Below are 26455 nucleotides of genomic sequence, written 5' to 3'. Positions count from 1 at the left end.
TGACCGGGAGTAGCTGATAATAGATTTTGCAATATTTGGGTTATCTGCTGTACAACTTCGGAAATTAGGGAAGAAATATGCAATCAATTTTCAGTTGATTTAGGTATCTGTGTTGATTTCTAAAGTTGTAGCATATATAGTATCATAATATGATTACTATCAACAGTGATGTTTTTCTGGTGTAATCTCGAGGTTTATGGAACCGCCATAGGGAAAAATGCCCTCTGGGAAAGTACAACTTTCAAATCAAACCAAAGACACTAAAATTTGAAATATGATAAGTGGTAAAGTTATGGGTTAAAATCAGTTATCTTCATGGATAAGACAATGGACGATAAATTTTTATATTATCTTTTAATATTACTTCAAATTAACATTAAACCAGCAATGTAATAATATTACTGTGATAACTCTAATTGGTATAGAGTCCAAAAATTCATCTAGCTGCTTTTGAATATCTTACTAAATTTTGTAGATATAATACGACTTCATAAACGTACTTTTTCTTTAAAAAGCAAAACTTGAATTTACTTTTTGAAATGAGACTATAAAACAGTAAAAATATTATTTCAAATGTTGAAATTATGACGGAAAATATATAACTCATGTTTATATGTCATTAACTAATCATATTTTTAGAAATATGAATTTCTCGGTTTTAATGACGGCTAATATGTTTAGAATAATTTAATCCCACTTCCCCATAGGCACCTTATCATCTCTACCGGAAAAAGCTTGAACGTCCTTGTTTACAAATATGCTATTTTTTTGTAATAGCTAATGTTTTACTATGGACATAATAGGGCCTTGGTTTTACAGACATTATTGCTATTATACCGTACGATAATAATGGTCATAATCGTAAAAACAACCATTCAAACCAATTTTCTCCATACAGATACTTTTACATATAGTTGAGAAATTAAAACCTAACGTCCTGCATTTTATATTCGTTTTTGTATCAATGTAGCATTGATTTTTTCATCATTGAAGCTATTCTATAATTCAATTTATCTGTTTGTCCTCCAGTCAGTCTGTAACGTTAAGGGGGAAATTATCTGTGAAGATTCCTATGTTATATGAACATCTAGTCTATACATAGATTTGTCCGTCTGTCTGTCAGTTGTGCTTTAAAAGACATAAATTTTATTTTTTAAAGGTTTCGTGAATTTCTTTAAGTTAAAGCATGTTATCTTTCTTTCTTTTCTCTGTTATGACAACTGAAAATCTACTCTAAAACACACCTAGTCCGTTTGTCTATTTCTTGATTTTTTGTGTGCTTTGCTACTTATGGATGGAGTCATCTTGTTTATAAACGTCTCTATGTGGTTTCTATTTTCTTTTGAACAATGGTAATAAATCATGTTTTACTTTTTTTAAAACCTGTTTTCTCCAACCTTAATTATAGAGCCATGTTATATGGGTTCATAGTAAAGCTTAGGTAGGCCAAAAAAATGTATGGTAACACACCGCGACGCGTTTTGTACACTAACAATCTCTCTCAGTCAGGCATAGTACGTTCAACTAGTAACATCAAAAGGTGCGGCGTGAAAAAAAAATTAGTGATAACCAAAAACAAGAATAAATAAACTGGAAAAGGCGCAGTGCAATGCTTGTGCACTTGTTAATATTATTGCTAACGCTGTTAGTGTATTATGGTGTGATAAAAAGATGGAAGTACTGGCACATAGCGGCCCCGGCAATTTTTATACCTCCGTTTGGGCATATTGAACTTATGATTAAGGCATTTTGTTCTTTTTAAAATTATTACTTTCTTTTGGAGTAGCGTAGCTACTCTAGAAAATATAAATATGTAGGTACATGAAATTAATTGAAAACTAGGATAATAAAAATGATTATAATTGGCAGTGAGGAAAAGAACTAAAATGGTAATAATTTGTACAGTACAAATAGGCGTCCCCATTTGTGTTATTTACTAAGTATATTTGCGATAACTTTTATTTAATGAAATCTTCCAATTTTTAACATGTACAAAACGGCCTGCTTAATTGCTTCAAGATCCATGTCAGATCTATATAGGAAATAAATGTCTATAAACGAGCTCAAGTTTTCCAAGGAACATTTGTTTAAAACTCATAGTGCTCCAATAATCCATAATAAACTCTCATTGCCCAGAACGATAAGACCCATTATTTTACTTTATTAAAAATAAATTCCTTTTTTTAATTTCATGTTGCTATTTACCTTATATCAATGTATTTAATTTCTAATCATAAAAAAGAAAATTTAGATTTATAATATAATAAATTTAAGAAAACTCTATTTTAAAAGAATTCGATTGTGGCAACACTTTGTGTGTTCAAATATTAAACTAAAATTGTAATCATCATCATTAACCCTTTGGTGATGGTAATGTAAAGAAAAAAATATAATTTAAAAAATCTTTTTAAAATCATTTAGATTATTAAATATTTACTTTCTTTTAGATAGTAATGCCGGGTGAGGAAAATAGATTTATTGAAAAATAGATATGCATATAGAAAACTAGCCAATAGGGAGATAATTATATCGAGCCAACTCTAGTATATATATATTGTCATACAAATAATATTTGCGGGTGGTGGGGGTGAGAATTGCCCCTTTAACTTTGGGGTAAATTTGTTATGCTATGAAGGGTATGCTATGCTATATTTTCATCTATTGTGAGAGTCCATTTTATTTTAGGGGGTGGGAGAAGTCCATCATTTAATAAAATAAATAAAAGATTAATTAGAACAAAATTGATAATTTAGCCTAAAGATCCAGTTGGAAACTTTATGACACTCTACAAGAAATATGCTAAAAAAGGTAAGTATCTTAATCAATTATATACTTTAAATGGTCTCTAGGTATAAAATAAACATGTAAAATATAATTAGTTCCAGCAGCTTAATTGTGACAAAATGTAATAATTTCTAGAGTTCTCATGTACCCTAATGTTGCTTATTAGAATGTGAGGGCATGACAAATACTTTCCGCCATTTGACAGCTAGAAGTCTTTAAAAGTCTTTTTGTAGTAATTAATTCTAGCAACATTTACCAAGAATTGAGTAAAATCTAAATTTTGTTCAGGTATGTTTATGACGAATATGTTTGGTCTGGATAATCTGTTTGTTGGGGACTATGACACCCTCAAATATCTGTACAGCCATCCACAAGTACAAAACAGGAATCTACAGACAATAAATTTCTCGTATTCATTCGAATCCGGTGGATAGGAACCGGTTCTCATCCATACGAAAAAACTATGTCTAGCATCGTATTATATCCAGTTTTCTACGAATATAGAAATGTACAATCATAAGATTAAAACGAGTTTTTTAGCCGGTGCCTTCGGCACCACGGGGCTAAAAAACTAGTTTTAATCTTATAATTGTACATTCTATATCCGCGGAAAGCCGTTTATAATACGATACGAGAAATAACTATTATAACATTTTTGTATTTAATGTTAAACAATACAAGAAATAGAGGCATCCATAAGTAATACAGACTTACAGTAAGACCCTTGAAAAAGTATCTTTTAGGGTTTACAGCCCTTATTTCTCAATGTATCATCAAAAATAGCATATATCCGTGTTCTCTGTACATTTCCACACAAGCATATATAAAAATTTTAATTTTACCTCCATTAATACCAGAGATTTTTTGGAGCTAAAGTTTTGAAAAAGTGACTGAGAAAAAGAATTTTTTTTTGTTTCTCATAATTTTTGGATGGTTATATTATGTTATTCTGGTAACTGAATAATCTATAATACATGTCCATCTGTCTGTCCATCCCTTAAGATCTCGGTAACCACTGAACCGATCGGATTCTACTCTTCAGGGTATCTACCTATCGGTGTTGTGGTGGTTTTAAGCTATTTTCTTGGAGGGTGAGACACCCCCAACCCCCCCCAAAAATGAAAATTTACCTCCCCCCCCCCCCAAAAAAAAACAAAAAAAAAAAATAATTTTCTTGAGAACACATTAGACTATGAGCAGCACCAGTAGTAATTTTCTTGAGAACACATTAGACTATTTTTTTACGAATTTTGCGAATTCGTTATTTAATCGAGAAAATGTTTTCCTGCTGGGTAAGTGCGAAAATTTGTGATCCTTTCTGCTGGGTAAGTAATAGAAGATGTAATTATACCTCTTGGGGAAAAGCCCCTAGAGGCTAGGGGCGAAGCCGCTAGTGATATACAAAGTAAAACAAGTTAACTAATTATTTCTTATTTGTTCCACCAAAAAATATCAATTTTTAACAAAAAAAAAAACTTTATTTGCTAATTTCAGGTTATTTATTTACCCTTATTTATGAAAGAATTAATTATGACAGTTGCTTCGCCCCCTTTTCTGACATCTCAATCATTTAATAGGGGGTTAATTATGCTTTTTAGACTAAAAAATCAATTTTATTTTCTTTATAACTTTTTTGTTCTTAAAGTTAGGATTATGAAACAAAAACAATTTAACTGCTATGTCCATAAAGATTTATTTGTTTTTTTTTAATCTAAAAAAATTTTGCCTAATAAGTAAGTTTTTCAAAATATCATTTAACTAAAAAGATTCAAAAAATATGTGTAAAAAAAGCTTTTACCTTAAAACCTAAATCTTTTTACTTAAGTTTTGTATAAAGTTTCTGCTATTAACAAAAAATAAAAGGATTTCTACCTTAATTTTGCTAAAAAAAAGTCGTTTCATGTTAAAAGTCACTTTTTGCTCAGACAAGAGACTAATGAACTGAAAATAATTACTAAAATCGAAAAATATTTAATATTTGGTTAAAATAAAGCCTAATAATTGATATTTCTATTTTGCAAGACCCAATTTCAGAAAATATTTGTTCTTATTTTGAAAAAAATCTGTAAATGATAATGACAGAGGCCACACAAGTTATAGTAAAAACGTATTTCATCAGAAGTTGTGTATTGACAGAGGTTGGGATCCTCTTCAACCCAGTAGAGGCGTCATTTTCAGGTTAGATACTTGGCTTTTTATATCTTTATCTCATGGGTATCTGTATCTTTTGATAGTAGTTGGGACCTTTCCATTTTCAACCTGTTATAGGAGGATAGAGGGATTTTGTACCCATCCCAAAAAAGTCCTTATCCATAGGTATGAATATAAGCATTCAATACAGTGGAGTGCACAGGGTTTTACCAGGGGGGGGGGGGTTAAACCTTGTGTGGATGAAGCATATATAAAGGTAGACTTACTAAATTTCGATATTACAACCCTCTAACTCTTATGATTTAAATTTAATCTATCAGCTTTAAAAACAGATGTTTTAATTTGCACAAAAACATTAAATTATTTTTCTCTTATTAGTCAGGGAAGACATTGGAGTGAGCAAAGAAGAACGACACTGAAAACTCTCAGAGATTTTGGATTTGGTCGTCTTAGTATGGAAGAGACTGTTCAGGAGGAAGTACAAAAATTTCTTAATTTTCTCAGGTATATTGTTATTTTTTAAACCACCATTTAAAGCTTTTTTGTTAAACAATATATCATATAAAATCATATAAACAAAATGTCTAGAATATTATTCTAATTGATACATGTGAATCATTTTTACCCCAATTATTAGTGATATTAGCCAATGATTAATTTATTCTCTCACTGAGGATTTTTGATTTTTAAAGATTTTCTAGATTTACAATTCTGTTAGATAGTTTTCAATGTTTTAATTTTCTTTAACATTAAGCAATTTTCCCAAAAGTTAAGAAGATTTTTAATAAGGATTACATTATCTTTTTTTAAATCTCAACACTTGCTTTAGATCAACCAACAGTGAGCCTGTGAATTTGGCAGGTAAGTTCAACATGCCAGTTCTGAATGTCCTCTGGAAAGTGTCTGTTGGCCACTCATTTGAATATGATGATCCTAAGTTAGGGGAGATAATGTATCTTATGCACCAGTTCTTCAAGGAAGTTGGAAACCCCATTAGTATTCTCCACATCACCATTCCCTGGCTGTTTAAAATCTTCCCCACTCTGTTGAATAGAAATACTGCTGTTATCCTCAACACAAAGGTATGATTTTAATAAGGAAACTACTCTACAAGTTTAACAAAACAATAGTCTCTTTTTGATACTAAATGATAATGGTTATTTCTCATCTGCAATGAAAGATAACTGTCTGAGCGAATTTGATGCCAATAATGCTAAGTTGAAAATGTGGAGTGTTGTCATCCTTGTTCTTACTTTAGCTTTAAAAGAGATGAAAAAGCTTAAAATGGTCCTCATGATATTGGCCTTTTAAATATATTTCATTTTAGATCTAGTTTGAACATAAAAAAAAGTTAAAATTGCCTATAAATATTTTTTTAGATAAATGCCTTGATGGCAGATCATGTGAGAGAGCATGAAGAAACATTGGATGAGAACAATCCTAGAGACTATATTGATACTATTCTTATTGAGATTAAGAAAACTACAGGTCAATATCCAATGATTCATCTACTTGTAAGAACAATCCGAGAGACTAAATTGATACTATTCTTATTGAGATTAAGAAAGCTAATGATGAATCTCATTTGTTTGTAAGAATATCCTAGGAATGAAAATAACTATTCATATTTGCATTTTTGATACTCAAGAGGATATCCATCTAAAAAAAATCATAAAGGAAGGTGCTAAAGTGCCACTTAATTCATACCTATTATTAATTAAGACCCAGAGTCAAGTTTCTATGGTGATGTTGGTAAAGAGAACCTTATAAACACCCTGAATGATCTCTTCCTGGCAGGTGCTGAGACTAGCTCCACCACCCTCACTTGGGGCATGCTTTATATGGTCAGGTAGGAGATACAACATGACTGGCAAAGATTTTAATAAAAGGTCAGCACATATTATTTTGTGTATGATATGTGCTGCTTTTTGGAAGAAAGGGAGGGTAAACACTAGAGCTCAGTCTTTTGGAAAGCTCTACATGGATTGGTATGTAATAGAACAGAATAAACAAAGATTTTATTTGAATAGAAGTATGCTTTGCTTATTTTGCTTGTTTACTACTGAAATAACTACCTAAGGCCCAATAACAAAAAAAAATTAATATTTAAGTTATAGTTTCTCTGGAAGATTTATTACAGGTGATGTAATTATGGAAATTAATAAATTATCAATGGTTTTTGGAGCTTCTAGTTGGGAAAAACTTTGATTCTATTACTATTTTAGACATCCAGAATTCCAGAAGAAGGTTCAGGAAGAGTTGGATAAAGTGGTTGGCAGGGGCAGGTTTCCAAGTCTTACAGACAGGTACAGTCAACTTCTATACTTCTATCATGGTAATGTGTCTTCTTGAAGTGGAGATTTTGTCTGCACCTAAAGCTCAAACCACTCAGTCAATACGAAATATCAAGTAGTCATCGCTTGTATATAATCACTATTCTAATAACAATAAAACTTCATGATGGATATAAAATACTTGGATATTGTGAGTGATTCTAGCATACACTGATATTTGGTTTTCACAGCTGGCATCCCCTTACCATGGAGAAAAGTATTGATCACTATCTGAGGACTATATTAGCAATCTACTTTAAAGACTAAAATTTAAAAAAATCCACGATTCTATGTCAAATAACTTAATAATTATGAATCTATGGAATACCTTGTCCAATGAACAGGTGCTAAGAATTTTTATGCACATTTAATCCTTTTAACAAAGGTTGTTCAAAGAGTTGGTTGTCTGTACAGATACACTTGTTAATCTATGTATATCTTTTTAAATACGTTTATTTTTCATAAGAAAGAGACAGATATTCAGTGATTTCATTCAATTTGTGTTATGAGAATTTCTAAATATATTTTCCAGGGCGGACCTACCCTACACTGAAGCTGTAATTATGGAGATACAAAGATGTGCAAATATTGTGCCTTTGGGTGTCAGCCATTTTAATGCTGTTCCAATAGAGGTAAATATGTCTGTGAAGTGGACAACATTCTTTCAAGGCAATACTAACTAATTTGAAATATCTTTATAACCAAAAATGCCAGGCAGACCAACACACAAAAGGTCTGAAATTTTACAGACATAACCAAGCTCACAATCACTTTTAGGCAGCTTGTCAATAGTTAAATTACGGTAATTTAAGCTGTCTTTTATTCGAATTATTTTGTTTAAAAATAAAAGTTTTATTAATTTAACTTATTTTAAATAGGCTCTTTAAAATGATTTTACTGTTGGGTTTTCATTAAAACTTTGTGAGCTTATTGCATTTTTACTTAGGTTAATGGAATTACCCTTCCTGCAAATACAAATATAAATCCATTGTTGGCTGTTCTTCTGAAGGGAGATTACTGGGGTGATGGCACAGCATTCAGGTATACTAATGTTCGCTGTTCTTTTGAAGGATGATTTCTAGGGATGACGTCTGACACAGTATTCAGGTATAGTTTTATTGGCTGTTCTGTTGAATGGATGTTACTTTGGAGATGACACAGAATACAGGTATAGTATTATTGGTTGTTCTTTCGAAGTGAGATTACTGGGGAGATGACACAGCATTCAGGTATAGTGTTGTTGGCTATTCTGTGTTTGGAGGATGATTTTCAGGGAGATGGCCTAGCTTTCATATATAGTATTATTGGCTGTTCTTCTGAATGGAGATTACTTTGGAGATGATACCTAATACATGTAGGTATAGTATTATTGGCTGTTCTTTTGAAATGAGATTAATGGGGAGATGACACAGCATTCGGGTATACTTATATTAGCTGTTCTTCTAAAAGAATACCACTGGGGAGATGGCACAACATTTAGGTATACTTATGTTGGCTGTTCTTCTGAAGGATGATTATAGGAACATGAGGTACAGTATTTTTGGCTGTTCTTCTGAATGGATATTACTTTGGAAATGACACAGAATACAGGTATAGTATTATTGGCTGTTCTGTTGGAGGAAGAATTCCAGGGACTGAGATGACACAGCTTGGCTTTACTCTGATTGGAGAATACTGGGAGATTAACAACATTCAGGCATAGAATAGTTGGTGGATATTATAATAAGAGACAGCTAAGGAGATTGCACAGCATTCAGATATAATTATGTTGGGTTGTTCTTCTGACAGGAGCTAGCTAGGGATTTCTTCTGAATGAAAATTTGTTTGGAGATGAAACAGAAAACAGGCATAGTATTATTGCTGTTCTATTGGAGGAGGATTTCTAGGGAGATGGAACAGCTTTCAGGTAAAGTGTTGTTCTTCTGAAGGGGGATTACTGGAAGATGACACAGAATTCAGATTTTTACTCATGGCTGTTCTTCTAAAGGTAGATTACTCGAAGGATGGCACAACATTTAGGTATTGTACTTTTTTTTGTTCTCTAGGAAAGTTACTGGGAAAATGACACAACTGTGTTTCTGAAGCACAAATGTATGCGTTATTTTTAGTAGCGAAGCTACTCTATAATTCACAATGTCCGTCCGTCCGTCTGTCCGTCCGTCCGTCTGTCCGTCCGTCCGTAATTAATGAATTGGGGGAAACGTGATTTTCTGGGCTCCTATAAAAGATAGAGAGCTGAAATTTTTTGGCTATTTTTATATGTAGATATATTTCCCCATATCTTTGGCATTTTTGGTCCAATTTTAAAACTTTTTTGCATTAACAGTTTCAAAATATTTTTTCCCATTGTTATGTGCATCTAGTATGTAATTTACTTTAACCATCTTCATCATACAAAATAAAACAAGGTTTCATGTTTATTTTCTCCAATAAATCTATTATTGATTTTAAATCTACTTCTACGTATTCCCATCCACAATTTTTGTGCTTCGCTACTTATGGATGTTGTCATCCTTGTTCCCTTTATTATTATATGCATACAAAAGAACATTTGCATAATAATGTATTTTTTTCTATTTACAGGCCAGACAGATTTCTTGATGAGAATGGGAAAGTAAAATCAGACGATCATCTGATTCCCTTTTCAATAGGGAAGAGAAGGTGTCTAGGAGAGACGCTGGCTAAGACTGAGCTGTACGCTTTCTTCACAGGTGTTGCAGATAGATAGAAAGTTTAGATGATTGGATTGATAGATAGATACAGATAGCAAGATATACTAATATCCAAACATATTTACAGTCATTAATACAGAATGCAAGACATAAAAACAGTCAGAAATATATAGAAGACAGAAAAGGATAGAAAGGTAGACAGATATACAAAAAGTTAAAAATATAGAAACAGAAAGATATCCAGAAAGATGGACAGAAAGATATATTGACATAAGAGATAAATAGATAGATAGAAAGAGAGAGTGAGTGTCTGTGTATGTCAGAGAGAAGGAGAGAGATAAGAGGGAAAATAGACAGTACAAACTGACATACAAATAAAGTCTCAATGATAACTACATATTTAAGTGTTCCAAATCACGCTAAAATTTCGCAAAAATTGGCATTTCAGACCTTCTGACTAATCCCGATAATTTCAGGTATTCTGCATGAGTTTAGCCTGCATCCGGAGGACCCCTCCAAGATTCCTGAGGACGACTATAACATGGGAGCAACCATCCTCCCCAAACCATTCAAAATAAGAATTAAACCAAGAAACTAGATTTTAAATATGTATCAACTCTTTATATTTAGGATTTGTACTGTCCATACATAGGTCATATCCTTACAAATAGACAGTTCTGTAATATTGTACATGTTAAAATCAAACCTATTAATCAAAAAAATTGCAGTAAAAATAAAATACAAATTTTAAAAAGTGACAACTTTAAAATCGTAATCTATGATTGTCTGTCTGACTTTGTTGGCTATTTTAATTTAGTTTCCCTTTTTTGATGTTGTCATCCTTGTTTCATAGTAATTAGACTGCGAATCTGCAAAATGTTTTTAGACGGCTAATTTGCGGTCAAATAACTATAAAAAAACTCGCAACTTTCTAAAAATCAAAATTGTATTTTATACATCTACCCTATTTGTTCAAAACTGAAATACATTGTTTTTTAAGTTTCTATAATTATAAATATGTATTCTATATTTTATCACTTACAATGATTGTTCTCATTTAAATGTTACAAAAAAAATACAATAATATAAATATTGTATTCATTAAAATGATTTAAATTTTAAAATTTTTAAGATTGCACAATTCTATGTTATGAATCATTTATTAAATATTAATATTAGAGTGTTTTTTTTCAATTTCAATTTTTTATTTTTTTGCTAGTCTATGATATACTAGCGGCTTCGCCACTAGCCTCTAGGGGATTTGTCCCAATAGGTATTTAAAAAATTTAAAAAAAAATTTAATATTTCTGGTGCTGCCATTTATTTTGAAGTAACTGCCTAAAAACAATTTTTTTATGGGTGGGGGGGATTTTTCATTCTGTAGTTAACAATTAGTGGTTGAAAAGTTTGGACACTAAACTTAATTAACCAACCAATCACAATTCAAAAAGTCCCCAAAGTTGTAAAGCCAAGAAATAAGAAAAGGTTGATGTAAAAGTTTGGCACCAGTGTAATAAACAAATGTTATACCCTAAATGTATAAAAACTACTCTTCTAAATAAGTTTGTACAGAATTTTGATGGTATGTGAGTGGTTGCAAGGCATATTAATTATAGTCGGATAATTCTGGTTTTCCAAAACATTGCCTAGATTTCACTACCATCATGGAGCAATCTGTAGATAGACAGATAGATATATAGGTTCCGTTGAAATTTTAAATGGGAAAAAAAGAAAATTTCAGAGTAGAGCGAAAACGCCTATAGAAGAAAGATTTTTTCACTCTCAAGCTTAATATCTTGAGAAATGCTGGTCTTATTGGCGATGCTTTTCAGGGAAGCTTTATAAATATATTGGAGATATACTATTTTCCTGGCCTTCCCTAGAGGTTAGCGGCAAAACAACTAGTAACTTATCGTAAAGTAGTTTTTTGCAAATAAATTTTTATCATCTTTTTATCTTTGATGGTAAAAAAAACAAAATAGTAGCTAGGTGTCTTCCCAAGTTAAATTTGTGGCCCCCTGAATTACTGTATAGATGGTATAGCAATGCTTGCACTGCGCAAAGAGAAAGTTACTCAACCGTGTACTTATTTTAATACCATAGTAACAGATATTCGGTATATTATTTTGTAAATAGACAAAGTGCCATGTGACGTCCTAAAAAATGTCGGACTATCCATCTCTTTTTAGGGATTTTCTTTCCTACTTCTCTCATCTCCCATTTTTATGACGTCACGTGGCTGATTTTTGCAGGAATAAGGTATAACCAACAAGCGAAATAAATCTAAAATAATATTTGGGGGGCAGATGGAGAGGAGGTCGTCAATTTTACGATGTGTTGCACCCTAGCGACAGCTGAAAAACACGTATAGGTTTCGTGATTTTTTTCCCGAATTAATTTCGTTATTGGTATAAGCATGATTTTTAAGACACTTTGTCCAGTTACATTATTTCAATATCGAGGAAAACCAGCAAGGGAGTTGACTTTGGACTGTTTATTACATTAGTCCCTAAAGTTTTATACTGACGTTTTCTTATTCGTTGGCTCAACAACTTTTGGGGACTTTTATTACGTTTTGATTGGTTGGTTCATTGAGTATAGTAACGTTTTAACCACTAATTTCAATCTATAAAAGGGTTGATTTTGTGTATCATCATTGGAGATGTGCATCAATTGATCGGCCATTGCCTTACCCTTTATCCCAAAGCATACATAACCTAATTATATAAGCCAACTATACTTAAATTAACTTCTATTTGTGGCAATCCCAAAATTATGCTTTTTAAAAGTCTCAATCTAACAAACCTTTCTTTTCAATGGTTTTCTTTTCCATAGGCTAAAAACTTAATAATCCTATTATTTATTCATGTTCTTTTTTTATTTTCCTTATAATATTAATCTAACATTTTAAAATTTATTACTTACAACGACGACATTCAAAAACTATTGTAGCGCGAATACCGCGTCGAGTTCTATAAATATAAATAATAACAACACAAATTTTTTCAACTTGTTTTCTTAATTTTATATAATATAATTTCATAAAATGATGTTTATTTTTTTTGGAGCGCAGCTACTCTAAAATTGTTCGGTCTAAGTCACCCAAAGAAATTTTAGTGAATTGGGCCGGTGAAACTCTTTTTATGTAAGTTTTAAAATAAAGTATTTGATATATACTATATTAATGTTAAAAGTCCATAAATATTATTAATGTCTTAAATTTGTTGTCAAACCTGCTTAAATTACTTTACTATTCTTGAAAATTTAGGTCACAAATTTATAATTATGGGGAAACCAAAACCAATTTTATATATAATAAAAATATTTTTTATTTTGTTAATTAAAATCACATAACAACAGGATTTAATATACATATTTATAGAATTTAAATAAATTTAATTTATAAACTTAGTCTGATATGACTCGAAATCTCACAGTTAAATTACAAGCAAGGATGAATGTAACTTTTTTTAAAACGCTTTTATGTCAACTGTCCATTTATGTGCAATGTTTTTTATTGAAATATAAGTTATGTCAAAATATTATTTATGTGAAACTTTGTATACTAATGTACCTTTATGTGAACGTTATCTTAACATGAAGTGTACCAAAATTTACATTTATGTGAAAGATTTTATGTGAAGTTTACCTTTACGTCTAACATACCTTTATGTCAAATGTACCCTTATGTCTATTAAATGAACGTACCTTTATGTCAAATGTACCTTTATATCAAGTGTACCTTTATGTCAAATGTAACTTTATGTCAAGTGTACCTTTATGTCAAATGTAACTTTATGTCAAGTGTACCTTTATGTCAAATGTAACTTTATGTCAAGTGTACCTTTATATAAAATGAGTTAATGTGAATCATTTTTATGTGAATTGTACCTTTATGTTAAATGAGTTTATGTGAAATGAGTTTATGGCAAATGATTTGATGTCAAATATTACTGTTCCCTTTTTCAGATTTCTCTTTGGTGGTATGTTAGAGGATGCCTCCCGCTAGGAAGAAACTTAAAACAGAAAGTGAACCTAGGGGAGAAGAAATTAAAAATATTTCTAAATTACAAAAATGCCAGTTATGTAAAAGAGGAAACACTGAATATTTAAATCTAAATGCAGGTTGGATTTTTAAAAATATAATGTTTTTTTTATCCAAAAAAAATTTGTGTGATTTTATTATAGGCAAGAGCTTCATTAGTTTTAATTTACATTTTAGAAGTTCAAGAATGATATAGATATACATATAATAGATATAAATACCTGTAACCTATATGTTATTTAAATAATTAAATTACAAATAAGCTTTATGTTGACAATGCCATACTTGCTTAAAAGAGTTAATTATATAGATATGCTTTGCTTATGATATTGTTCATAATGTTCCTAGAAATCCATATTCCAAAATTCCAGGGAATAGGTTAATTTTATCAGTTTTTTCTTCCCTAACGCAGAAAATAGGATGTTTATTATGTTTATTTAATAGAAATAAATATAAATCTGTAACGCCCCTCTTTGAATTGTTTTATGTTACAGGTCATCAAGTCAATTTTCAAATTGATTGGACAGTTTTAAAATGTCTAAATAATAAGACCTTTCCATTATAGACAAACCCTAAATGTTAAAAAGTATTCACGTTTAAAAATGATATTTTATTTAGGAAAATTTTATAAACTGCAGAGAAAATTCTACCACTACCATTGTTTATTATTTAGGTAAGTGCTAAGCTATTTAGTAGTGAAACTACTCTGTAATTTAAAATACTTGACACATCTATAAGTTCCTTTAAAGGCAAAATTTAAAATTTAAACCCAAATACTTTTAAAAAGCTTTATTTTTGTTTATACTTCCATACCTATAACTTCATACTATAACCTTTATGTATCTTCTCTAGAAACAAATTAATTACCTAAAACACTTTAGATAAGGGAAGTGTAATCAAATTGTTGTTTGTTTGGTCAGTTTTAATCTACATAATTGTCCTGAGTTATTTGACATAACGGAGAACTTGCTGCTCTTTTTTCAAAAAGCTTTGCTATTATCATTTGTATATCATCTTATTGACAATAACTTTCTTGTTTAGTCATGGAATCAATCAGACAGCAGAAGATGTTGGTATTCTTGGCTATAAGAATGCTGATATAGAAAAACTTCTGAAAAAGACAAGCAAGTGTGAAATTTGCAATGAAACAGGTATCTACCTAGGTTAAAAAAAAGACATTTAGGTACCTCAATTTTATACCTACATGAAAAAAATCCATGGTGTACTTACAAATTTTCTAGAAATTAGTTGTGGGTAGTTTGTCTTACAGCTTTTAATATATAAATGAATATACCTATTATGATTGTTGTTATGCTTGTCAGAAATCAATACCTATACGTACTCGTACAAGTCTAATTAAAAGTTTGAAAAATTAATTTTCTATCAATTTATTTCTTTAAGGAGCCACCATTAGTTGTCTGAAAAAGACATGCAAAGGAAAATTCCATTTTCCCTGTGGAGCATCTTTGGGATTCCAGTTTATTATAAATAAGTAAGTATCTGAAATGTCAATAGCTTTACATATGAATGATATACTTGACACTCTTGTTAAAACTAAACATATTGTAAGCATGCCTCAAACCGTCGATGTCAATGATTCCATAACTAACATAAGATTTGATGTTTTTGATTCTGAAAGTTTTAATATTTACCTACCTATTAATAGATTTTTCATTATTTTTCTTTTTTTCTCTCTTGCTTTTTATAAACTTAATTTACTTCTTACTGAAAAAGGTAGAATATAAAATAATGTTTTTTAATCAGAATTTTTTTCAGTTTGCGAAGTAATAATACTAAAGTATATTGCTTGTGTTCCCAACACATGAACAAACAAACTAAGCAGCCAGGCAAAACATATTTGGTAAGTTTGTAATTTGCATTTTTCAACCTTTTTCATACTTTTGAACGTTGCTCAAAGAACATTTAACAGTTTCAATGATCTGAGTTATTTTTAAATGCCCAACCCATACCCTTTAGCCATGTCTGTTGTTGGAATAAAGTGCTTGGATTACTAAACTTATTTTAAATTGATTTACTAACTACAATTTTCTTTAAAACATAGAGAACAAAATTCAATATTGCTTTAGGAGAACTGTCTAATTTGCTTTGAGGATTTTCCATCCAATGAAGCTGCTGGACCATTTAAAGGTATGTTTAGTTATTCATCCTTAAATTAACATAATCATAAAACATCCACTAGCTTCTATTTATTTGGTTGTTTCAAATCATGGCTCAAACAGAGTAATAACTAAATGTTTTTGTATCATATTAAACAAGAGGTGGTATCTCAGTATGTCTACAAATTGCTAAATATAATCAACCAACTTTCTCCTATTGCATGAGTTTCAGTTTGTCATGCCTTTTAAGTTGATGTTAAATTAGTTTTCCTCCAATGTTTCATTTAGATAGGTTTCAAGTAATTTTATTTATACTAATAAACAAAAATAATCACCTTAAACATATTTAAGGTCGCATTTGTTGCAATACCTGTGGTGGGGTATACCATACAGATTGTGTCCAAAGGGTAAGTATATTGTTATGGTTTCTTCTAAAACAATAGTCTCCAAGAAGTTAGATTATGTGTGACATTTAAAAAAAAGGAAAGGTATAAATAGGCTGATCTTCTTCAAATTAAAATTCTATTTGACTAAAAGTAATATCCAGTTGTCTTTTTTTCATTAAAAAAAGTAAGGGGGGGGGGGGTTCCGACACATTTGCTTAAACCTGGTGTACAGGCTTTATCTTTAGATGGAGAGGATAGGTAATTAGGGATAAAATCATTCTTATATGATAAATTTCCCCCAGATTTAAGATTTTTTTGGATAGGACTTCAGGTTCCGGAGCTCTAGGCCTCCAGGTGGTCTCTCTACAGGTAAAAATGAAAAAAAAATTTTTTTTAGGAGTTAGATGTCAGCTTATGAGACAAAATATGTATGTTTTTTCTTTAAATATGTGAATAACAATCAAAAATAAGCATAGGTATTTTGTTTTATAAGTTAACCTCTAACTCTTCAAAAAAAATCTTATTTTTAATTTTTACCTGTACAGAGACCACCTGGAGGCCTGGAGCTCCGGAACCTGGAGGCCAAAAAATCTTAAATCTGGGGGAAATTCATCATATAAGAATGATTTTATCCCTAATAACCTATCCTCTCAGTCCAAAGATAAAGCCTATACACCAGGTTTACGCAAATGTGTCAGAACTTCCCCACCCCCCCCTTGGTTTTCCATAAAACTAATTTTTTGGAAATGTTTTTAGTTGGCTCATAGCTATGGAATGGAAGGTTTCAAATGTCCACATTGTAACAACTCAAATGACTTCAAAAAGGTAAGCAATAATTTGTCTATAGGTCCTGTCTGTGCATGCAGTGCATGAATTTACCCTGTTTGTGGGCCAAGTTTTGCCCAAAACTGTAATCATTTATGTTACAAATTTAACTTGCCTAATATAACGTTGCTATAATGATTTACATGGATAGATCAAAATTCGAATCTGCCTTTATTTCTGGGGTAGGTTTATTGGACACTACTTACATCCATCACAAAGAAATATTCTTAGGAACTTTCCATATGTCTAACAAACTGTTCAGATTTTATATTTTATGATTAATTTAAGTAGGACACCTGCCACACGCAGGTCAGGGTTAGGTAATATTTTAAATATGCTCTAGTAAGGAATGCTGTTCTAACATCATAATATAGAATCAACCATCTAGTTTTCAGGCTGTGGAACTCACAGTGAAAATACTCTTTTACATTTAGTACTAAGGAACACAATATTGCATGTCAACACTACAAAAATTGTTCAGGTTTGCATTGAGCAGGGAATTTTTATCCAAGAGAAGGATATGGAGGTGGAGAATGATCCTTTGTACAACTGGAGTGCTGCAACAGAGGTTGGTCGATAGTTTTTTTAAAGGAATACCCAACTCACTAAAAACTTTTGAGGGTGAACTTATTTTTTCCAAATGGTCAAACTTAAACTAGGCTTACCCTTTTGTAAAATTGGGCAAAGCTTTTCTACAACTTAAGTCTTGATTTTGAATACAGTTAGGTAGGTTAATTGTTTTTAAAAGGGGGAAAGCCTAAAACAAATAAAAACTCGAAAGTCTTACTTAAAACTTCCCAAAATTAGAGAACTCAACGATTCAGTGGTTATAAAGATCTTATCAGACAAACTTACTAACAAAAACACTTTAGAATAAAGGTGGATTGTTTGTAAGATTTGATCTTGATTCTTATTTTGCCATTTAACATTTCAGCAATTTCAAATTGAATTTAAGGCCAAATTACGACTTCAGATCAGACGTTCCCTGTAAATTTAGGTAGTAAATTAGTACAATTAATTGTATTATGTAATTGTCAGTAAATGGCTGATGTTAAAAAAAGAATTAGAAAAAAGATATACTTAATTGTGCCTAGTGCAAAAATTAAGCTGTTTGATTTTATTGGTATATTTGATTACTATCTTATATTTAGTTTACCTGTGTGGCTAAGTTTTGTTGGGCTGTAAAAAAAAATCCTGATAGAGGCAGGAATCTGAACATCCAAGGCTCTGAATGGGAATTAACTCCATGTAACACGTAAGTTGTTGTTGTTTGCGGTTTAGACAAATAGTACAACAGTTATGTATAGGTATGGTATATGAGTTAAAACTACAGAATGACAAGGAATGTTATTTAATTAACCTCATGTACTGTTTTTAAAAGTAATTCATTCTTTTATCAGACCCTCATTTTCAACCATTATACTTGTGTACTCGTTATTACTTACCTCTGACTGGAGTTTGGCAGATGTCCTTCTTTAATTTTTTTATGGTTAAAAACCTCTTAACCCTTTTCCGGTGTGGCTACCTAGTATTCAATATAAACTAATTTAATCTGACTTAAAGTACCTAGGTATTATTCAGAAAATAATGCTTCTACCCAAAGAGAAAAAAATAAAATAGGGGGGGGGGGGGAGGGCTTTTTATAATTGTTAGAAATTAACTGTTTCTGTGAATAAAAGCTATCACAATTATAGGTATTAAATTAAAATTATGCGGACACACACATTACAAAACAATAAGTAGTGGTGGGACTTCTTAAAGAGAAGCTACTAGAATTATATATTTTTTTTTATCTAGGTGTAGACATAATCACATTCATAATTTTTGTGGACGTCTGAATCGAATTGAACCTGATTACGATTGTGAAGGTATGTACATTAAAAAAGTCTAATTATCCAACTGATCTTATAAACAGCTGGAGGTATTGTTTGGGGGGGGGGGGAGGGGGTAAATCTTATATATAATATGCTAAAATTTGGGGGCTGATTAAAAGAGCGGGAGTATTGCCCTTTCACCTGCCCTTCACCTTAGATAGCCTTTTGCTGAGCCTTGTATGTATCTTACCATAAATTTAAATTTTTCAACGCCAATTTTTGTCCTTTCTGAGTCGTGATAACAAATTATTTTTAGTTTGTGCCCCAGAAGAGGAGTCAGAGAGTGGTGATGAGAGTGATGTTGCTTCAGGAACAAATACTTCCCCTTTGATAGTTTACAAATAACTTTTAGACTGTTTTTTTCTGTTGGTCAAGCTACATAATTACAACAAACAAATACCTTTATATAATCGGCCAACCTAAAGCTTCTATAGGTTGACCTAAATTTTCCAGAGGCTTGCCTATAGTCTTATATGAAATGGTCTCTTGTCTAGATGTTGTTGTTTTGATTATTGTAATTTTATGTACAGGTACATGATTCAACTAAGAAAAGGCAGATTTATTAATCAAAACAAATAGAACTAAATGCTAGGTGTAAGGGAAATTCATCTATACAGAACTTTTTATAAGTTCCATAAGCAGTTTTAATATTTTGTACTTGATTATGTAGTATTTAAACTTCACAACAATTTTTGTTGCTTTTCCTCTAAGTGCAACCTATTGACCTTATGTAACCCAACCTTCCTCTTTTTCAAATTTTGTTTTGATTGATTGATAGTCATAGCTTCCTAGGGTTTAGACCTAAGTAGCCATGGAGTAGGCTGAGACACTTTTGTATAGCCACTACTACTAGGGCTATCAAGCTCCACGTTCAAGCACATTATGACTTGACCCGCTATCTCATGAGAGCTACTCATTGTTACTTCACCCTCGCCGAGTATTGCAAGTGTCCCAAATTAAGTCACCGTAATGAATGACGCTCTCTGCAGAGGAGCTTGGGATAAGGGTAGTACTGATATTATGTACGTGACTATTAGATGTTCAAATTTAGTCAATAATCCCCTTCTTACACAACCAGGAGAAGTTGCGTGAATGTATTCAACTTAGAAATTTGAGTTGCCACATAGGGGACTAGAACTCGAACTCTCATCACCGTAACTCAGTGCGTTACCACGTTGTCAAATTTTGTTTAAAACCAAGAGGTTACCTATATATTTAACCATTTAGAAGTACAACTAAAAAGTCTTTTTTTCTCAATTACCTAAATATATTTTTCTCTTATTTTTTATGGCTGGTATGTTTTTAGGTGCGTGTCATATTATATTATATAGTAAAAAGTCATTTTGTTACCTATGTTTGTCTAATGATTTTAACATGTTTTATTAAAAGCATATATTAATACAAGCAAGTTTTAGCTACAATTTTTAAAGTACCTATAGCTAAGTTAAAGTTAGGTTATTTAAAAGTATATTTAAACTAGATGAATCTGATGATAATGATGAAGTACAGAAAATCTTACAGAAGAAAGAAAATATTGGTAAGACTTTCATTGTTTTGGTACAATCATGACAAGCATATTGCAAACAAAGTAAAAAAACATGGGAGTCAAATATTTCTTGTATATATTTACTGGTGGCTTCGCCCCTAGCCCCTAGGTGCTTCATTCCAAGAGTAGATGGGAAATTCCACCTCCTATATATATATATAATCGTTTTATAGGCTAAAGAATAAATATATTATCAATAAATTACTTTAACTAAAGTTACTCTTTGTCGCAATTGTCCCAGGTTGCAAAATTATTACTAAAAATTAATCACTAGTTATTCGCCCATTTTTTTTTTTTGGGGGGGGGAAGGGTATTATAAGAGCTTCACCCCAAGGTGTGGTTGGGGTTCCTAGTTGGATTTAAAGTTAAGTTTCAATTTCAACCTTTTTTTTCAAAAGAATATTATTTGATTAAAATATTTTTTTCTTTTTTCTTGATATATATAATATAAATGCAATTATAGTAAATATCTTCATAGTAAACTGAGATAATTTAATTCCTGTTAGGGCTAATTAAAGTTCAACAATTTAAAAAAAATTAAAATGTCTTCAGCATAGCAATTCAAATGATTTTTATAATATTTTAAATGCTATTGTTTTGTTCAGAGTTGTCACAGCAAGTTTTTGCTGCACTAAATGCTTCTGATCCCTCGCCAATTTCTTCCTTGCTTGACTCTAATCCTCCGTCTAGGTAAGTAAAAAATTAACATAAAAAAGTTAAGAGTTTAACAAATATATGTCATGTCTAGAATTAGTGCAGTTATTACAAAAAAACAACATTTAATACCTATGGAAAGAAATGTATTTAATAATGATAATGAAAATCAAAGTCTCCAAAATTTTTACCTGTCCCATGAGTAAAATTTACTTGAGGGGGGTTTTTGCAATCATGATATTTTTTGGAAGAGGTTAATAACATTACCCTACCTTTTTGGATATCCGTGGTAAGACGACCCTTGTAATGAAAAGGATGTGCTACAATTACAAAAGAGGTAGGTTCAAACAGAATAGCTGTTTATAAGTGTTGTTTTTATATTTACAGCTTAATAACGATAAAATGTAAAAAAATCATTAGGTTCAGCAATGTATGTAATGTTTGTAACAAATAAAAATTCAAATATGTTTTTTTTGCTACTTACAAATATCAATATCTATAATTATTAGCTATGTTTTTTTCAGAGCATCTATGCATTCCAGATCACCGAGAGCTTCACACAATTCAAGAAGGTCTAGTTCAAATATATCTAGTCAAAGTGTTACACAGGTAATTCAAGGCATTAACCTTTTAATTTAATCTGTGATTACGGTTAACTGTTGTTTGCTTTTTTTCTCAACTTAATCATATTGTGCTTCTTTTGTACTTACTAGTAGTGAGCAAGCCTCATGTAGCATTGAAATCGTGAAGGAGTTTTCTGGAAGTAGCTTTAAAACATCCCATGGATACCTAACATATGAAAATAAAATTTCCCTTAATTATAACAGGACTTCTTTGAGGCTTCCATAGACTAAAAAACCTAATCAGTTCAGTAGATAGTCAGAATTTAATGGGCAAACCAAAAAACCTTCTGCTTTAATAAAATGGATAGACATAGATATATTTTTTCAGAATACTGAGAGCAATAGTAAGGATGAAGAAAACCTAGTCAACATATCCGATGATGAAATTGAGATATTGGAGGATAAGACAATCTCAAAACCTTTTGATAAACCATTAGGACCTCCTTTAAGATGGGCCACAGAAGAAGGTGAAAAAACTACAATTAATTGAAATATTTCCAATAAGATAATAATTTTTTATTAGCTTGGTCTTAAGATTTTTTATACTGCTATTATCCTAAATAATTAAGGGGCGTCGTAGCTCAGTGGTAACACACTGGGTTACGATGATGAGAGTTCGAGTTCAATTCCCCGTGTGGCAACTCGAATTTCTCAATTGAATACGTTCACGCAACTTCCCCTGGTTGTGTAAGAAGGGAGATTATTGAGTGGTTTGGATACTTAATAGTCACGTACATAATATCTGTACAACCCTTATCCCAAGCTCCTCTACGGAGAGCGTCATTCATTACGGTGACTTAATTTGGGACACCTGCCATACTCGGCGAGGGTGAGGTAATAAAGAGTAGCTCCCTTGAGACAGCGGGTCAAGGCATAATGTACTTGAGCGTGGAGCTTGATAGCCCTAGTGGCTATACAAAAGTGTCTCGTCCTTCTCCATGACTACTTAGGTCCAAACACTAAGAAACAATGGCTACACACACACACACACTCCTAAATAATTTGGATGAAATATATTTTGTTAACTATTTTCAATCCTGAATGTAGATTCCATGTTTGTTGGAATACAGGGCTATAAAAATTTGGCCTGCCAAAAACATAGTTATGGTGAAGTTTCTTTTATTCTGTTTTACTAGAAACTGAAAATTTTTTAAATAGTAAAATATGTTGCATCTTATTCTAGTTATATTTCCATAGACATTTTTGGATCATTATGTTCTATTTATGCTCTAAAGTTCTTAAATTTAGTTCCAATTTTATATAATCACCTGTATCAAATCCTAATTTGTTTAGAGCTGAAACCAGAAGTTATACCTCTTATACCTGTTTATTTTCAACCTATTACTACTCTCAGACAAAGGTAAGAGAAGGAATTGTGAGTTGGCAATGGAAGAAAAACTATTTTACTATAAGAATGTTTTTAGATTAAATTTATATTATAGGTATTTAACTCTTTTTATTATAATTGTGTGATATAGTTTTACAATATAGCTTATTTTGCTCAACAATTGCTTTTATTGTCACAAGTGGTAAAAGGTGAAATGTTTTAGCTTAAGGTTCAATATCCCTCAATGTTTATTTAAATTTTTTGATAGACATTTAGACTGACAGAGGGGCTTTGCGAATCACATTTTAAGTCATGAAATAAAGACAAAGGGACACTGAAAAATATAAGATGTAGCTTTTAATGTAATATGTTCATGTTTTTTTCAGAGATACTTCTGATGCAGCACCTGTAACTGAATTTGAGAGATTATCCCCCCCTTGTGTAACCTTGGATAATAAAGATGAATCCCCCCCGCCACCCTGTTTGTCCCCACCCTTGGATCCTTCCTATGCTCTTCCAATCATAACTGAAGGTTAGTTTTTATGGATAGTTTTGGAGGTAGACCATTAGTTTATAGAATAATCTTTCTCAAATTATTATGTGTCAAATTTTAACTTTGATACCTGCAAATTATTAATTGCCATTGTCACAACCCTTTCTTTTAAGTAACATGTTCTAAACATCAGAGATACAAGGATGGTCAAATGGGCAATCTATCAAATTTTAAGAGTTCTTAATGAAGGTTATGAAAACCAGATTTATCTAGAAAATTTAAAGGAAATGGAGACAGGAAATTTTAAGCTGCTATCAGAAGAATAAATTCAGCGGCATTATGTGCGCTAATTCCCCAAAGTCTTTAAAATCAGCCAAATTTATAATATTTTAAATTTCAGTTCATTCTGTTGCAAATGACAGTGAAAGCGTAAATTGGGAACCACTGAAGTCTTCCAAATTTACAGGAAAAGTTGAATCTAACATATTTGATGAAATTTCATAAACTGATAAAGTTATAAATACTAGTATAACATCATACATCTATAGTACAAGGAAAACCGATCTGTCTGTTTGGATGTAGCATTAGTACTGGCGCGGAACCAATCGGGCTCTATATTTAGGAAACATACCAACTAGGTATAAGATAGTTAAATGATATTGTGTCGGTATGTATTTCTTGTATTCCCTGGCAAGTTCGAACCCATTAATACCTTTTCCTTACACCAGAATTCCCCAGAGAATGAGTGTGTTACGCGGCATTCCTAACTATCTCCGCGCGGCGCGTGGCTTGTAAACGAACAAAAGAGACGCGCACTTTTCCTTTGATAAGTCCCACGTGAGGAGCTACGTGAATGAAAATAATGTATTGCTTGAATATACATGCGCTCTGATGTGTGGAATATCTCAAATAAGCCTTCCTGCTTAGTTTGACATCATATGTGGTAAGAATTTATCTTTTAATTCTTGAAAATAAGCGTAGAATGGTACAATTTTATGAAGAAATTTAAATCATTAATTTTTCAGCAAATAGACCATTTAACTGCTAAGTTTTGATATACGAATATTTACTTTTATATCATTGATTATTTTATTCTAAAATTATCAATTTCTGATGCGATTTAATATGATTCGTGCCAATTTTAAGTTTTTTAGAAAATTCATATTTTTTATTAAATTAAAATCACGCAACCTCGATGCTAAAAAAATAATAACAATTAATTTTATGTAATTAATTCCTATATTTTTGTTTTAGACTCACTGTTTTCATGGTAATAAATACACATTCGTAAACTTCACTATGTTGGTCATTCGGAGGGCTTCGAGATAAGATTTCGAGAACGGCTAGGCAATGCGTTCCGAAACAGATATATTCTTTGACAAAGGGCCACCCCAACCCTAAAAAAATGACCTAAAAATTAAAGGGGGGGGGGGGTCCACACGTACTGTTTGTTTGTTTATGTCAGTTGAAAAAATGTATGTGTATGTCCTGTTCATGAAGTTGAAAAATCTCGGATGAAATCTATCTTAATTTTTCTATCTAAATATGTTATTGATTTTAATCAGGCGAAGCTGAGAAAAACAAAGTACCTGATAACAGATCTCAAACTATTCCAGCAAAAAATGCAAACTTTCCCAAAACACAAATTTACCATTCATTAGGAAAGTGTGTTGTTAAACAAGTTTTGAATCTTCAAAAACTTGATAAAAAATTTAGCTTAAAAAATTTCTTATGACCAGAGATGGGTTTTTAAAAGATGCCGCGTTTTTTCTCGACATTTTTTACGCTATGAATAACAAGCGCGGCATTCGCGAGATCTAAACAGAGAATACAACTATTTATTTAATTATTTCGTTTTTGTTGGTACAGCCTTTCTAAAAGAAAAACAAATTATTTAAAATCCATTTTTGCTGCATATTAATTAATATATCTTTTTAGAGCTATATTAGACATTTTACAAATGGCTAAAATATTAATTTTAAAATTTTGAATTCTTAAGTTGTATACTCTGTTTAGATTTCGCGAATGCCGCGCTTGTTATTCATAGCGTAAAAAATGTCGAGAAAAAACGCGGCATCTTTTAAAAACCCATCTCAGGTAAAGTTGGAATTGATTATCTTAACTTGAAAAGGGGTGTAGAAAATAACCCCTGTTCCTTTTTCGATAATATTCAACAAAAAAAACCTCTTCCTTCCCACAATTTTGCATTTATTTAAAAGCTAAGGAGGGAGGGGAGGGTGATATTTTCATAGGTTAAGAATTTATGTGAGGGATGCCTAGTGCTTTCAATTTATATAGAATGAAAAATATCTAGTAGTAAAACACAAAATAAACTACAGATACACCAAGTAAACCTGGTCCTTCTGGCAAACCAGTTCAACACACAATTTCAAATAGTACAGTTAACAACACTAGGAATGTTCATCCATATTACAAAATTTAAAATTATACCTATACAGAAGCAAATACAAATTATTTGAAATTAACCACCAATATTTAATGTTATTTCGTACTTGCAATGCTAAATAAATTTTTTAAAGTACTCTAATATTTTTGTAGTAGGTGGAATCCTAATGGAACCTTTTAGGATCTAATACACAATTTCTGATTTTTTTCCCAAAAGAT

The 26455-nt window shown here is 31.3% G+C and overlaps 2 protein-coding genes across 2 annotated transcripts; both read left to right on the top strand.

The window, feature by feature from the left end:
- The first annotated feature begins 1488 nt into the window (after window positions 1-1488).
- Window positions 1489-11666, top strand: LOC145332013 (cytochrome P450 2B4-like). The gene is made up of 13 exons (XM_080176917.1): window positions 1489-1744; window positions 2754-2808; window positions 3073-3170; window positions 4868-4962; window positions 5314-5439; window positions 5765-6017; window positions 6315-6423; window positions 6658-6784; window positions 7161-7241; window positions 7801-7900; window positions 8215-8309; window positions 9852-9979; window positions 10417-11666. Exons 1-13 carry the CDS (start codon window positions 1610-1612, stop codon window positions 10536-10538), a joined length of 1524 nt encoding a protein of 507 aa, XP_080033043.1. The 5' UTR covers window positions 1489-1609; the 3' UTR covers window positions 10539-11666.
- Window positions 11667-13913: 2247 nt separating this feature from the next.
- Window positions 13914-25798, top strand: LOC145331112 (uncharacterized). Its single transcript, XM_080175740.1, has 21 exons — window positions 13914-14065; window positions 14604-14658; window positions 15027-15136; window positions 15387-15477; window positions 15762-15846; window positions 16073-16133; window positions 16454-16509; window positions 17245-17313; window positions 17795-17881; window positions 18465-18568; window positions 19111-19181; window positions 19444-19497; window positions 20668-20724; window positions 21339-21423; window positions 21912-21996; window positions 22339-22477; window positions 23304-23370; window positions 23724-23869; window positions 24231-24297; window positions 25397-25511; window positions 25769-25798. The coding sequence occupies exons 1-21, from the start codon at window positions 13936-13938 to the stop codon at window positions 25796-25798; spliced, it is 1764 nt and encodes a 587-aa protein (XP_080031866.1). The 5' UTR covers window positions 13914-13935.
- Window positions 25799-26455: the final 657 nt, after the last annotated feature.

The sequence above is a fragment of the Acartia tonsa genome, chromosome 11 (assembly GCF_053477335.1).
Source record: "Acartia tonsa isolate MP-2025a chromosome 11, ASM5347733v1, whole genome shotgun sequence".
In the NCBI taxonomy this organism is placed as follows: domain Eukaryota; kingdom Metazoa; phylum Arthropoda; class Copepoda; order Calanoida; family Acartiidae; genus Acartia; species Acartia tonsa.
This window is presented reverse-complemented; position numbering and strand designations above follow the sequence as displayed.

Excerpts from the sequence above, each read along its gene's own strand:
- LOC145332013 (XM_080176917.1), top strand. The coding sequence starts at position 1,610 with ATGCTTGTGCACTTGTTAATATTATTGCTAACGCTGTTAGTGTATTAT. Across the intron at positions 6,018-6,314 it reads CTGTTATCCTCAACACAAAG|ATAAATGCCTTGATGGCAGA; the intron begins GTATGATTTTAA and ends ATATTTTTTTAG. Across the intron at positions 8,310-9,851 it reads GGTGATGGCACAGCATTCAG|GCCAGACAGATTTCTTGATG; the intron begins GTATACTAATGT and ends TTCTATTTACAG.
- LOC145331112 (XM_080175740.1), top strand. The coding sequence starts at position 13,936 with ATGCCTCCCGCTAGGAAGAAACTTAAAACAGAAAGTGAACCTAGGGGA. Across the intron at positions 19,498-20,667 it reads TGAGAGTGATGTTGCTTCAG|ATGAATCTGATGATAATGAT; the intron begins GAACAAATACTT and ends TATTTAAACTAG. Across the intron at positions 23,371-23,723 it reads ATTACTACTCTCAGACAAAG|AGATACTTCTGATGCAGCAC; the intron begins GTAAGAGAAGGA and ends TGTTTTTTTCAG.